The sequence below is a fragment of the Solanum stenotomum genome, chromosome 8 (assembly GCF_019186545.1).
Source record: "Solanum stenotomum isolate F172 chromosome 8, ASM1918654v1, whole genome shotgun sequence".
Lineage (NCBI taxonomy): Eukaryota > Viridiplantae > Streptophyta > Magnoliopsida > Solanales > Solanaceae > Solanum > Solanum stenotomum.
In genome coordinates, this window is record NC_064289.1 from 44,170,663 (window position 1) to 44,186,506 (window position 15,844).

The window sequence follows — 15,844 nt, forward strand, 5'->3', positions numbered from 1 at the left end:
AGCTAGAGAAAGTCGTCTTGCCTCCCTTGAGCCCAAGTGGTCTTCGCGTCCACTTGTACAGACCATCTAGGGCACCACCGCTCGTGGTGATGCCTGGGGTCTTTGAGGCAGTAGCCTCTTTAAGTTGACACAACTCCCACCAAGCTAAGGCAACCCCACGAGCCTTCCTACTGCTCGTGGTCATGACCACGAGTCGTGAAGTGGCTCGTGAAGGGGTACCTTAGCCTGGCACCTTTCTTGTGCACACTGCCTTGCCAACCACGAGTGGCACCACGTCTCGTGGTAGCCACCACGGGTCGTGAAGACCCTCGTGGTGATGGTAGGAAGTGGCTAGATGGTGTTTCATGCACCCTTGGCTCCCACAATGTGAAGGCAAGACCACGAGACCTCCCATGCTCCATGGTCAAGACCACGAGTCGTGGTGAAGGTCGTGGTTCCTCGGCAGTGGCTAGGCCTCAATGCCATGCCTTACATATGCTAAGGGACTTTCACGAGCCTTTTCACGGACCGTGGTAAAGACCACTGATCGTGAAGGTGGTCGTGGTCCTTCGGCCGTAGCTTGCCAAGCTTGGGGTAGCCTTGGCCTTTGCCTTAGGCTTGCCCCATTTTGGCTTGGCTCTAGGTCTTGCACCCTCAACGAAACATTAGAAGGTGTTCTAAACTTAGGGGTCTAGAATGTACTTTAATGTTTAACCACTAAACCCTTTAACTCTTGACACTAATCCTCACTTTAAGGCTCAAGTTCAACCTATCATTTTTGCGAGTCATTAAACACTCCCTCGAGCTAAATGTGTTGGATTGGGTTTAGGATTCACTCTCTCGAGCTGAACCCAGGTCAACCCAATACCCACAAACCATCAATCAAAAACTTTAGTCCTAAAACCTCTCACTTGAGCAAGCCAAGAACATAAAGGAAGAAATGCATTTGCAACTACAATTCTTAAATTAAACCACAATTAATGATTAAACTCACTTTAAATAGCATTTAAAATAACAGTTAGCAATGACCATACAATAAATCAGCCTATAATCACATGATCACACTTTTAGCTAGACATCATAAAAAGGTAAAAATAGTTACCAAATTGATTATCCATCAACTGGGTAAGAGTAATTTCGTCTTTATAATGCTTCAATTTGATGAACTTCAAAGACCCACTTCGAATCTATCAAAAGTGAATTTCTTCAATTCCTCCAAGCTAAGGAAAACTAGAGAAAAATTTCTTTAGATGCTCAAAACTTAATAATAAAATGTTCAAAAGGTTATTTGATACTAAACTAAATGTTCAAAAACGTAGTTATAGTCATCTAAAATAAGCTACGAAAGCTCATTTGGCGAAGTATGTCGGGATCTCTGAAGCACTCGGCGAGCCACCTTTTGGTCTGTTCCATCACCCTTTCGCCTTGGCATTCAACATCTTCCAAGTCTGTAACTTTGGGCGATCTATCTTAGCTTCACGTAATAACTCGGCGATCCGCTGATTGCTCCCTTTTTTCGCCGACTTGGTTCTTTCTTTCGGAACTTGGCACACTGGAACTTTAGATGGTCTGATGAGCCACTCAGTGATAGGTCGAGTGCTCTCGGCGATCCTCACGCTCGTCCATCTTTATTTCTCCAGCTTGTTTTGTTCCTTTTTTCCCTATTTGTGTCCTTGCTTTGTTCCTCTATCCATATTCCTGAAAATCAAGGATTTAACATCAATTATTGGCACAAAATAAGCATTTTAGGACACTAAATTTTTATAAACAAAGCCCTAAATCAGTCCAAATCTCGGTGTCATCAACACCCCAACTTAAACTTTTGCTTGTCCTCAAGCAAAACTCAAGTTCAACAGCATAGAAAGGATATCTCAAACAGTGCTACAAATAACTCAATTATGAATGCAACAACAAGACTCAACGTACTCATGCAAGGATCAATTGTGCACTCAAAGATTCAAGTTGTGACTCACCATTATCAAAGATCTCAAGTTCACAATACTTTCTTCAAAAGCAAGTTCAAGTTCAACAAAGGTACTCAAATGCCTTCACAACAAAGATGATTCCATATTCACACGCAATTCTTCATCAATTTATAGTTCTAGAATCACATAAAACTCTCACACTCAAAAAGATGAACATATGCATGACTTCACCCATATGTTTGCCCTTATTTTCCAATCAACATTCGTTTCAGCTTACTCCAGATCAAAAAAGGTCTTTTCAAGGCTTGTAACGGGGCTGAGTGTAAAGGAATGACCATTTAGGCTCAGTGGTCTCTACCCTCATGAAATGTGATCTGAACATCACTTTCTTCCTTTCCTTCAACATTTGAATGATGCTCAAAATTCAACCCATTATTCAACTTCCAATCGAATACAGGACACCCCATTTCTTTTGCAACTTTCACACCTTTATTTCACAACTTTTTCATTCTTTTTCTTTTGCTTTCCTCTTTTCTTTCTCTTTCTTTATATGGAGGGGTTCCATCTTTTTCAAGGCCATTGCTAGAAGGGGGAAATTTCACATTCTTGCTTTACCTTCTCTTTTCACCACACCCCCAACTTAGGCTTTTGGCCTAAGTTGGCTATTCAAACAAACCACACTTCATGAGGATTATGGGTGAATGGATAAACAGGGGTCACAATTGCATAAAGTTTATTCCAAGGAAATGACAAGGGTCAAAGGGGTTCAAGCAGAGTTCAAACATCTCACAAGGTTGGCCCCAAAAAGAGGTATATTGTCAAATTGTTTTACTCTTCAAAATTGATGCCTAAGATCATTTCAAGAGCTTGCATCACTTAGTCAGCCAGAACAACGGGACAAATTCTAGGTGTCATCATACCAGGTTCACGGTAAGCTCATCACACAAGGCATTGGTACCAATATCAAACGAGACTCCACACTTTCGCTAGTGTGCTATGTTCATCATAAGAGACTCTATTCGATCACCGGCTAGTCACAACGAGATGCAAAAAGTCCACATATTGTCTATACAACTTCATTTGGCCTCATTGCAGTCGCGCATTTATTTTTCTCGATTAAGCACACTATTCAAGTCATCAGTATTGATCATAACCAATACTCAAATTTGCACACAAGAACAGCCACAATCAAATACATAAGAGGTTGCAAAATTTATCAAAATTGGTCAAAAAACCATTTCCATTCAAAACAAGGAGTCATAAGGTCAAACATCCGGAAGATAGAATCAACACACAATTTAAAACATGAAACCCCAATATATATATACAAAATATAGTCACAAGATGTAGGTATGCAAAATACCTAACCCCACCAAAAATAGAAAGTAGTTGTCCTCAGATGCACCAAAAGTAATCAAAAGTCAATAAAAATGACAGAGAGGAAGGTAAAAAAACAGCATGTCTACACAGTCGCTCCATCTGTCGGGGCATCAATGCCCTGTACAACACTCTGATCCTGGACATCAGTGCCCGGTGTAATAGCAACACTTGTCTCCAATAGAGCCTGTCATGGGAGTATCTACAAATAAGATATGCACGACTAAATACACCATGGCCTCCTCAACCTCCGTCAGGCCCTCATATGTGGTCTCCTCTTCGAGACCAAGTTGATCCTTATCAGTCTCTACCTCGGACTCGGCACCAGCTACCTCATCAGCTCGGGCCTCATCTTCGGTGGTGGCCGGAGGCACATCAGAATCAGCTAGCATGTCAAGGATCTCCATGGTCCCAAAAATCATTGATATATCCATGGACTTCAGCTAGTCCACGACCTTTCTCAACTTAGCAATAGTGGCCTTCAAGGCCGTCACCTAATGAGTAGCGCACTGTCCTCGCTCAACACACTGCTATACAAGCCGCAAGGGCATCAATACACATACTAAGAGGTGTCACAACAGTAGTAAGGACCCTCTCAATCATCCCAGAGACTGTAGCCTCAAGCCTGGAGGCACGCCTATGAGCAGAAAGGGCTAGATGCCCCATCTGTAGTATCGCAGCCTAGGTGAGTGGAGGTTGGGAGGCATTAGCATTAGCAGCAGACCTAGGAGGCAGGGAAATAGTAGAAGCACTCGGAGTCATGGAAGGGTCAGTACTAGGAATACTAGAAGTCCTAGTAGCTAGAGTAGGCAATACTTCCTCTACATGTAGTGTCTTAGAGTAAAAAACTGGGGAGTTATCCACCAGGGCTGCTCTCTTGTTCTCAGCCTCATCCTTTAAGTACTCAGCCTCAATCCGCCGGATGTTGATATAGGAGGTGGGAATCACTTCTACATTTTTCTTTTTGTCGTGAGGCACCCAGGCTCGTCTGCACAATTTGGTAATCAATACCAAAAAAAGAAAGGAGGTTTGGCACTGCTTGGCCCTCATGGCCATCTCTTATGCAATGTTCATGCCTAAATTTATGTGTTTCACTGCATTGATGGAACCAAAACAAGCCTCCTTTGTGTGGCGGAGGATAGACTCATTTTCAGATGGCATAATGGTGCTGCTGATGAAGCCAGATCAGTACATCACTGCCACATTGAGGACCTGCTTCTCAATCTGCACTCCAGCCTCGACCCACCTAGGAGTACCATCACATAAATGAGGAGCCAACCATTGTTTAATAGTCTCCAAGGACTTTGTCTTGATTATGTATTGGTGGTCATCAACAATGTTGGCAGTGCATTCTATCACAGTATTTATGTTATTACTGTCACACTTCACCTTCTTCCCCCTAACAACTATATAATCCACTGGCTTGAAGGTTGCAACCTTCCTTTTTCCTTTTAGCACCAAAGCTCCAAAGGTCGTGTAAAACTACCGGACCCAATTAGGAATATAAGGGCCACAGGGTTTAATAAATATTTGGAACTTGTGGGATTTCAATGTGTGCCAGATCTCTGGGTATTTGTCTATCACTTCATCTGTAGACAGCCTCTTCTCCTCAATAATGGTCCTCAATCCCTCAGCCTTTGGTCTATTCATAGACCGGAGATGAGGACCCTCTACAGTTGGTGCTGGGACCACATCCTAATCTAGACGGGTGGAGGAGTAGTAGGCTGGGGTACCCTGATCCTAGACTGATCATTCAGCCTTTTGGAGCATATTTCAGATCTCCGGGCTAGCCATAGTTGATAATCTTGAGGCTCAGAAATGGCAGCCTGAGGGTCCTGGTGCTCACCCTCACTCTCAAAAGTGGTGAGGTGGATGGAATACACTCCCTCGCTGTCAGAGATGACCTCCGGTGATGCAGGGTAGGCGCCTTGCCTTTTCCATTACCCTTTCTACCTGTGGTAGGAAGTTTAGTTTATTTTACTTTGGATGCAGCTGCATGCTCATTGATGGTGATACCTTTTGCCTTCTTGCGAGGGGGCACGTCTCGTCCTGCTACATTTGTTCTAGCCATGTCTGCAAAAAACACCAGAAAGAGTTAGAAATAATCCAACAAATATGCAGAAAATAGGTTGCAGAAAGACTCAAAAGATAGGTCGGTGATATGTAGAGCCTTTCGGTGAATCGCCGACATAACACGGTGAGCTCAGACTAGCACACTAAAAGCTACAGTGTGTTTGGGGATAAGGGGACAGAAAGGGCAATCAAGAAATACTCTCGGCGAGTCACCGAGTGAACTCAACGAGCTCAGTATTCCAGCTGGAAGTTACTGAATTTAAACTAACCAAAAGACGAAACTAAGGGAGATCAAAGGGGATGTTGGCAAGCCGACGAGTGGTTGGGCGAGCTCGACCCGGCTCGCCAAACTGCCCAATGTGCAAATTTTCAACCCTGCTTCACAAAATCAAGCCCACATCCCTCGTAAACAAAATCAAACCGCACACTTCATCAATTAAACTCAGACCTATACGAGCCACGCCACCGGGGTACTTAGACTTCCCCCATTTTGGCCAATATTGGACATTTGATGACTTTTACCCTTAAGAATGACATCAAATGCTCCATCATTAGGTAAAGTACGTCATTTAGCACAATTAGAGTTACTTTGACTTCACCCGACTAGACCAAACAACAAGTAATCGCAACCCATAAATTTATGATCAATTTTAAAGCACAAAACTCAGGAAATCAACAATATAACCATTTTAGGCACGATTTAAAAAGGAAAATAGGCAAACTGGAACATAGTTACAATTTCAGATCAAGACCAACACACATCAACACAAATTAAGCAAATGCATTTGAGTTCAACAGCTAATCAAGAGTTTGGGGTTCGGAAAACCAACCTTTAATGTTGAAATACGAGTTTGTAATGCTAGGCGGCAATGTATTCCAACTCTGACCACGAGATCAATGAGCAAAAAGTGATAAAGATGCAAAAAATATAGAAACTATATAGTGTGGGTGAAAATATACGAGGTTAAAAGTGAGGAAATATGAAGGAGTTTGAAATTTTAAACCTTTGGCCTATTAAAACCTTTCAGTCCGCGGCCATTCGATGATATTAGTCGTCCTCGCTGAACCACTTGGTGGCACGCCGACTTTTTTACTTAACTCACTAAGTTTTATAAGACCTTCAGTTAATTTAGGGGTCCAAACAGCGGACAAAGTCAAGCTCGCCGACCTATTCGGCGAGTCTCCAACTCATCCATGGGCCCATCGAATCTTACAGACTTTCACGTGCGATTAATGTGAGTCCAATGGCGGTCCAAGTCGGGCTCACCAACATCTTCGGCGAGTTGCCGACTAGACTCTTAGATCGCCAACCTGCATTTTTCAAACATATTCCACTTTTCCACCTGCACAATTAACACCCATTATTCAACATTCAAAACACAAAGCATCAAAAACTTGGGTTGCCTCCCAAGAAACGCCTAGTTAACGTTGTGGCAGGACGTAAGTACCCATTCAAGCTTCGTACTTGGGGTTTCCCATAGTATCACTAGGCAACCCCCTTGTTGTCTTGGGTTTAAGTGAGAAGAAATTTGACCCATTTGGGTCTCCAACTGCTTGATAGAGACTGATTGAGAGGTCACCGTCTGGTTGAGAGTCCATACTTTTTCCTTCATTTCATTCAAAACATTATCGGACCTTTCAACCTTGGTGATAATACATGAAAGCATATCCTTAGTACGGCGACCCTTAAAATCTTTGGGATTTTGACGCTCATGGGGAGGAACATACCTATCCTTCTCCCCTTCTCTTTCCTTCCAGGTGTTACGAGCTTGCCACTTGGTGCCTATCTTGACCAACGACACTAAACTACGATATGAGTGTCTACGAAAGTTGATAGTATAGTAACCCAACTAAAGGTTGGGGTCGTGTCCCAATGGAGTGGTTTTGAGAATTGATAAAAAAATAAAATAAAGCTTTAACTAGTCGTAGCTAAAGACATTAGCGATTAAAAACATAGTAAATTAAAGGGGGTGACACGAAAGTGTCAAATATCGATTTTAGGGTATTGTTACAATTAGTAGAAGCAGCAAAAAGTAACAAGAGAATCAAGTATTGGGAAATATTCTTGGGGTGTGACCGCAATACAAGTTGAGATAAATAGTTGGGTACATGCTTTTGACAAGAAATTTGTAAAATAATAGTGACTAGGCTAAGGTTTAAATGGAAATAACTCCTCTCTCGGGCAACTTATCCCGTTTCAAATGTGTTCCTCTCGGACACCCATTTGCCGCATGAAGACCAGCCTACGCCTTACCTCACTTCCAACTAGGAGAAGATGAACTCCTTTCTTCAAGTTCCCAAAAATCCTCTCCAAACTTGAGAGAAAATATCTAAAAAGTACTATTCTATTCTAGAAATTAAAATAAAAGTTGGACACTTAAAAAATAATAATAAGTTCAGTATTTATAAACTTCTAAAATAGCACTGGCGAATCTTTCGGCGAAGTTAGTCGACGTCACCGAATGACTTCGGCGACTCACCTTTCGTTTGTCTCATCGTTGTTTCGTGCTTGCCTTCAGCACCTTCACATTCTGGACCATTGGGCAGTATAGTACTACTTCGCAGAACTATTCGGCCGAGCGCAGATTGCTCCTTTCATCGCCTTTTTTATCCTTCTCCTTCTTGAATTCGCTACTGGAAGAAAGGGCAGAGTAAAACCTTTCGGCGAATCGCCAATGTGCTTGCTGATGCTTGAGTTTCAGCTTCATCGTTATTTTCAGCCTTTTTATTCCTTTTTGCACCTAAGTGTCCATGCTTTCTCTAAAACTTCAAATACCTTATACTTAAGAGTTTTCATCAGATATTTAGATAAAATAAGCATTCGAGAACACTATTCTTATCAAAATAAAGTCCTAAATGAGTCCAATTTGTGGACTCATCAACACCCCATCTTAAACTTTTGGTTGTCCTCAAGCAAACTCAAGTTCAGCCGTTCAAAAAGGGTGTCTCAAATAGTTCTACACAAGATTCAAACATGAACATACACAACAAGATTCAAATTACTTATGCACTGATCAACTGTGTTCTCAAAGATTCAAGTTGTGACACACCATTACCAGAGATTCTCGTGCTCGTAATACTTGCTACTTGTGCAAGTTCAACCTCGACAAAAAGTATCTAAATGCCCTCACAAGAAGAATGATTCCATATTCACACATAGAGGTTAATCAATTCAAGATCAGGAATCAGATGCAACACTCACACTCAAAAAGAGGAAGACAATGCATGGTTTTACCCATAGGTTTGCCCTTATTTTCCAATCGACTTTCGATTCAGCTTACTCAAGATCAAAAAGGTCTTTATAAGGAATGTAATGGGGATGAGTGCAAAGGTATGGTCATTTAGGCTCAGTGACTCCTTCCTCGTGGGATGTGGTATTCTCAGGGCATTCCCTTTTTTTACTTTATCGATTCTTTTTCTAATGCTTCTAACTCACCTGTTTATTCACCTTCATGGATTGCTTGGAAACCCGATTTCCTTCATACCTTATTCCATATTTTTTTTGTTTGAATTGAAGGGGTTTCCACTCTTTTGCAAAACCATGGGTTAAAAGGGACTTTTCCTGCACTTCTTGACTTCTCCTTTTCCTTTTTACTACACCCCCAACTTAGGTTTTTAGCCTAAATTGGTTATTCACTAAACCAGAAATTAAGAGGATTATAGATAGTGGGTGAAGTGAGGTCTAGGGTTCATCAAGTTTCTTCCAAATAAAGGTAACGCTCAAAGGGTGTTCAAAAGAGTTTCACACACTCACTGGTAGGCCACAAAAGAGGTATACGTCAAATTAGGCTAACAGTCTTTAAAGTTGACTAAGATCATATCAAGAGGACACCTTTTGAAATCAATCAGACTAACAGGGCAAATTCTAGGCTTATTCATGCATGGTTCAAAGCAAGCTAATCACACAATGCATCAACACTTAAGTTAAGAAAAACTACAAACTGTCGCTAGTGTTCAATGGTCATAACAAGAGAATCAATTTGATAAATGACTTGTCACAACGAGATGCAAAGAATTCACATATTTTCTATGCAACTTCATTTGACCTCATCGCAGCCATACATTCATGTTTGTTAAATTTAGAGCACTGTTCAAGTCATCGTTATTGATCGAAACCGAGACTTAATTTTTTACAAAAGAACAGCTACATTCAACTCACGAGGGGTGGCAAAAATGTGTGAGAAATTAAAAAAAAAAATTGGAAGGGTCAAAATCATTTTGTAATTAAACCCAAAAGAGAGCCATAAGCTCAAACAATCGCAAAAGAAGTTTTAAAAACACGGGTCAAAATCATTTTGCAATAAAACCCAAAAGAGAGCCATAAGCTCAAACAATTGCAAAAGTAGTTTTAAAAACACAATTGAAACAGTTAACCCAACTGCACACCAAAACACAAGTATTAAATAGCACACAAAAGGTGTGGGCCTCACCCCACCACAAATAAAAAGAAGTTTGTCCTCAAATGCAAGTAATACAGAATCAAAGGCAAAGTAAAGAAAGACAGAGATAGGGCCAGAGAATAATCCTAATTAAGCAGCTATTTCGAGTTGGAGTCCTTCAACAGATGTCGCGTAAAGTAGAAGGTATGATGGGAACGTTTGGTGCATTATCGAGTGATTCATCAAGCTCTGTACAACTTTTCTTAGCATTCTAGTGCGCTTATCTTCCACCACCCTTTCGAGTGATTAATCACCTGCCTTTTTTGTGTGCTGGCCTGCAGCTTATCCAGTTAGTTCCCATTCTGTGGTCGAATTTTTGTTTATGAGTGATTCGGCACTTCGCCGAATAAGTTTTTACTTCACCGAGTTTTATAAAACTTCTCAACAGTTGTGGATGTTCAAACGGCGGTTACCATTTGGGTCACCGATCAGGTGGATGATTCACTGAAACTTTCCTAAGCTCGTTCAGTTTTATAGACTCTAGATTTTGAAGATATCTTGAATCAAACGGCGGAATAGATTTAATCACCAGCTTCTTCGATGACTCGCCAACTGGATCTACTGCTCGCCATTATGCACCTCTTTAGCACCTATTACACTTCAGTCTATAAAACTAAGATATTATTATTTTACTAGCACGCCAATATAAGATTAAATGGAGTTTTGGGTTCCCTCCCAAACAGCGCCTTAGTTAACATCATGGCACGACGCAGTAGCGCTTTCAGGCGTCTTCCAAATATACCACTTCAACCAACAAAATCTCTTGACAATCTCTCAGATACAATTTTAGACGTTGACCGTTCACGGTAAATGGCGGTCCTTCCTGATCTTTAACTTCTATGGCACCATTGATGAACACTGCCGTTACTCGAAATGGTCCAAACCATTTGGATTTGAGCTTTTCAGGGAAGAGTCTAAGTCACGAATTATATAGCAGAAACTAATCTCCTACCTTGAAGTCTCGCTTGAGTATCAGAGCATCATGCCATTTCTTTATCTTCTCCATATAGATGGTTGAACTTTCATATGATCTGAGTCTAAATTCATCCAGTTCATTCAGCTGCTCTGTTCTCTCCGTTGAATTTTTTTACCAGTCCAAATTTAAAGCTTTCAATGCCCATAATGCTTTGTGTTCTAACTCAACGGGTAGATGACAAGCCTTACCATAAACCAACTGATATGGAGACATCCCGATAGGTGTTTTGTAAGCAGTCTGATATGCCCATAGTGCATCATCAGTTACCTAGATCAATCAGTTCTATTGACATTTACTGTCTTGGCCAAGATGCTTTTGATTTCCCTATTCGACAATTTGACTTGGCCATTTGTCTGGGGATGATATGGGGTTGCCACTTTGTGTTTCACCCCATATTTACTCAGTGCCATTGAGAACCACTTAGTGCAAAGGTGGGATCCCCCGTCGCTTATGATTGCTCTCGGAGTGCCAAATCTGGAGAAAATGTACCGTTTCAAGAATTGAAAGACGTTTTTTCCTTCATTGTTTGGAAGTGTTATGGCTTCCACCCATTTGGAAACATAATCCACAGCCACCAAGATATATTTATTTCAAAATGAACTCACAAATGGTCCCATGAAATCTATCCTCCATACATCGAATAGCTCAACCTCTAAAATAGGCGTGAGAGGTAATTCGTGTTTTCTACACACTCCACCTTTGCTGCTGACATTTAGAGCTTTTCTTTATAAACTAATGTGCATCATTGTAGAGTGATGACTAGTAATATCCTCTCTGGAGAACTTTAGCGGCGATGCGAACACCACCATGGTGACCTCCCACTGGTGATGTATGGCACGCATGGAGAATTTCTACCACTTCTTCTTCAGGAACACACCTTCTGATTACATGGTTAGCACACTCTCGAAACAAGTATGGCTCGTCCCAAAAGTACTTTTTAATATCAAAAATGAATCTTTTCTATTGGTGAAAGGTAAACTCATCTGGCATCAGCCCACACAATGTAATTTGAAAAATCTGTGTACCATGGTGTATGTTTGAGGGATATTGCAAACATTCATTCATCTGGGAAAGAGTAATCTATGTCAACCTCGTGATCGACATTCTCCCTTACTTCCAGCCTTGATAAATGGTCAACTACTTAATTTTTGCACCCTTTTTGATCTTTCACCTCGAAATCAAATTGTTGTAATAGTAGTATCCACATAATCAATCGTTGTTTTGCATCTTTCTTCGCCACCAAATAACAGAGTGCAGCATGATCAGTGTGTACGATTACTTTGGTGCCTTGCAATTACGCCTTGAATTTTTCAAATGTATAATTTTGTTGGGCACTATTTAGAATCTTGCTTGCGTAGTAGATTGGGTGAAACAGTTTGTTTTACTTCTGCCCCGGCACAACCCCTAGTGCCACACCGCTGGCATCACACAGTAACTCAAAAGATTTGGACCAATTAGGGCTGATGATGATCGGGATGGATATTAGCTTCTCTTTCAAACACTGGAATGCAGCCATACAAGCATCATTAAAGTGGAATTTCACTTCCTTCTCTAGGAGTTTACATAATGGGAGTGCAATCTTTGGGAATTCTTTGATGAACCTTCTATAAAATCCTGCGTGCCCTAAAAAGCTGCGAACACCCTTTACTGAAATCGGCTGGGGTAATTTCTCAATGATCTCAATCTTTGCCTTGTCAACCTCCAGCCCCTTTTGTGATACTTTATGCCCAAGAACACTACCTTCTTTTACCATAAAGTGACATTTCTCCCAATTCAGAACCAGATTCGTTTCGACGCATCTTTGGAGTACATGTCCTAAGTGAGTCAAGCATTCTTCAAACGTATCCCCGACGACTGAGAATTCGTCCATGAACACCTCCATAGAGTCTTCGACAATATCTGCTAAAATAGACAGCATGCAACGCTGAAATGTTGTTGGGGCATTACATAGCCATAATGGCATCGTTTTGAATGCGAAAGTTCCATAAGGGCAAGTAAAAGTGGTTCTCTTGATCTTCCTGCGCAATAGAGATCTGATTGTAGCCGGAGTATCCATCCAAGAAATAGTACCATCCTCTTTCTGATAATCGGTCAAGCATCTGATCCATAAAAGGAATTGGAAAATGATCTTTCTCGGTCTATGAGTTAAGCTTTCGATAGTCCATTCACACTCTCCACCCAGTTACTGGTCTTGTTGGCACAAGTTCTCCTTTTGTATTCGGAACCACAATTATTCCTCCCTCTTTCGGGACACACTGCACCAGACTTACCCACTTACTATCTGCAATAAGGTATATCACCCATGCATCCAACCACTTGATGATTTCCCTTTTTACCACCTCTTGCATTGGAGGGTTTAATCTTCGTTGATGTTCAACACTAGGCTTGAATTCCTTGTCGAGCTGGATTTTGTGAGTGCAGATACCAGGAGGAATTCCTATTATATCGGCTATTGTCCATCCAATAGCTTTTATGTGCATCCGCAATACTTCAATGAGCAATTTCGTATGCCTGTCAAGAAGATTGGTGGCAATAATTATTGGTAGGGTATTATTGGTTCCTAAGAAGGCATATTTGAGATGAGAGGGTAGGACTTTTAACTCCAAATTGGGTGTTTCTTTCGTTGATGATTTAGCAAGGGGGGCTTTCTCTGTTTTTCAGATCGATATCCAATTTGATTGGATTCCTTGAATATGCTCCTAATCATGATAAAGCAGCTACCACTTCCTCGTAACCCAGAACTTTGGATTCATCATAATTAGCAACCACCGATTCAAGTGGCTCATTATTAATCATTAAATGACTCACAACTGCCACTGCTTTAGCTATCACATCTTCAGTGGACAATACATGGATGTTACTTGGTTGCTTTATGGACTTACAGATATTGAAGGTCACCGCATCATCATTCATACGAAACTTTAATTTTCAACTTTCAACATCCACCAGTGCTCTCCCTGTAGCTAAGCAAGGCCTACCAAAATAATGGGAATTTCAGTATCGATCTCACAATCTAGAATCACAAAATCAGCCGAAAAGATGAACCGATCCACTTTTACTAATATGTCATAGAGTATTCCGACTGGGTGCTTGATTGATCGATCATCCATGAGGAGTCTCATTGCGGTTGATTTTGGTTCACCCAAACCAAGTTTCTTGTATATTGCATAGGGAATCAAGTTGATACTTTCCCCTAAGTCGCACAAGGCTTTAGCAAGTTGGAGCATGCCAATTGTGCAAGGGATTGTGAATGCTCTAGGATCTTCTCTCTTAGTGATTGAATCATTTGTTATAATTGCACTGCAACTATGGGGCTCCTCTATCGTTTCATATTCCAAGATCCTTTTCTTTGTGACCAGCTCTTTCATGAATTTGCCATATCCGGGCATTTCCAACAATGCTTCTGCTAAAGGAAGGTTGATTGATAAGCTCTTGACTATTGACAAAAAAAATTCGAACTTCTCATCTTCATTTTTCTTTTTCAAACGTTGGGGAAATGGTGGAGGTATCTTGGGTAAGGCATGTATGACTTTCGGAACTTGAACTTGTTGATCTGCTTCCTCCTATGGTTCTTTAGTAAGGCCTTGTTGAATAAGAAAATCTTGTTCCTCTACTCCCTGACTCCCTTCATGTTTTTGAGTATCCTCATCTTCCATCGTACCCCCTATCACCACCTTACCACTACGAGTAACCACAGCCAGCTCTCTTTCAATATGGTCCATGGGTGTTGTGGGTGTTACTTGAGCTGATAACGGACTCAATTTACCTTCCAACATTTTGATGGCATCCTCATGAGAATTTACATTGTTGTTCAATGATGAAAAGTCATCTTTCATTCCTTTTAGCAGATCATTAGAGCCCTCAACTTTGTTGAGTATGCGTGATAACAAATCATTTACCCGAAGACTACTTGCACTCCCTTAAGATTTCGAGCTTTCACACAAGTGAATGTGGTCCTCCTCCTGACCATCCTGATCAGCCCAATCTTGCCAATATCTCCCTGGTTCTTCTCCTCAATAATAGTTCCAACCTTGATTCCCACCACGCGGTTGATAGCGTGTGTGGAAACCCTCCTCATATCTTCTGGAGTTCCAACCTTTATTCTCCCCCGGTCTTGAGTAACCGAAAGAAGAACTCTCCTCAACTATAAACACCCCACGTGTCCCCTTCATATGTTTTTGTAGCATTTCCATTTGAGATAACATCTTCTTTCATTTTTTCGTCCCTTTCCCTTTCTTTTTTGATCTGTTCTCGCGTCAATCGGAAGCATAGTGGGGAGACTTGATCATCTTTGGTATACCATGCTTGGTTTACTTTAGGCATACCATCTAGGAGAAATGAGGCTACTTCAAATGGTTGTAACATTATTCCTCCTTGCACCAATTGATCAGCTATTCATTTATTCACCAAATCCATACTACGATAGAAGTATTGGAGCAGCCACTACACCATTTTAGTCCTAAGGCCACACTAAATCTAGACAACACTTATAAAGTGTTGCCAAAAATAATTTTGGGTACACTTTTAAAGTGTAGCTTTAGTTATTAGCTTTTGACAACGATAATATTGGCAACACTTGTAAAACGTGCTCTTTAGTAGTATAGGCTACACTTTATAAACGTTGTCAAATTATGATATAATTGAAAACACCTATTTACACATATGACTACACTTTTAAGGTGTGCTATTTTTATAATTTTAAAACAACACTTTACANAAAATAATTTTGGGTACACTTTTAAAGTGTAGCTTTAGTTATTAGCTTTTGACAACGATAATATTGGCAACACTTGTAAAACGTGCTCTTTAGTAGTATAGGCTACACTTTATAAACGTTGTCAAATTATGATATAATTGAAAACACCTATTTACACATATGACTACACTTTTAAGGTGTGCTATTTTTATAATTTTAAAACAACACTTTACAAGTGTAGCATTATAATTTTCCCAAAATTTTCACCAAAATATTGTATTCCCTCCAATATATTTAGCTTTCCTCCCAATTTCTAATTTGTCAATAAAAAGAAAAATTCTATACAACAGAAATATACTCTAAAAAACATTTTGCCCCA

General features: G+C 40.7%; 1 protein-coding gene across 1 annotated transcript; it reads right to left on the reverse strand.

Moving 5' to 3' along the window:
* Nucleotides 1-13,472: 13,472 nt before the first annotated feature.
* LOC125873820 (uncharacterized) lies at nucleotides 13,473-14,158 on the reverse strand. The gene is made up of 2 exons (XM_049554669.1): nucleotides 13,748-14,158; nucleotides 13,473-13,646 (listed from the first exon to the last, which is right to left on the reverse strand). The coding sequence occupies exons 1-2, from the start codon at nucleotides 14,156-14,158 to the stop codon at nucleotides 13,473-13,475; spliced, it is 585 nt and encodes a 194-aa protein (XP_049410626.1).
* Between the last annotated feature and the right edge of the window lie 1,686 nt (nucleotides 14,159-15,844).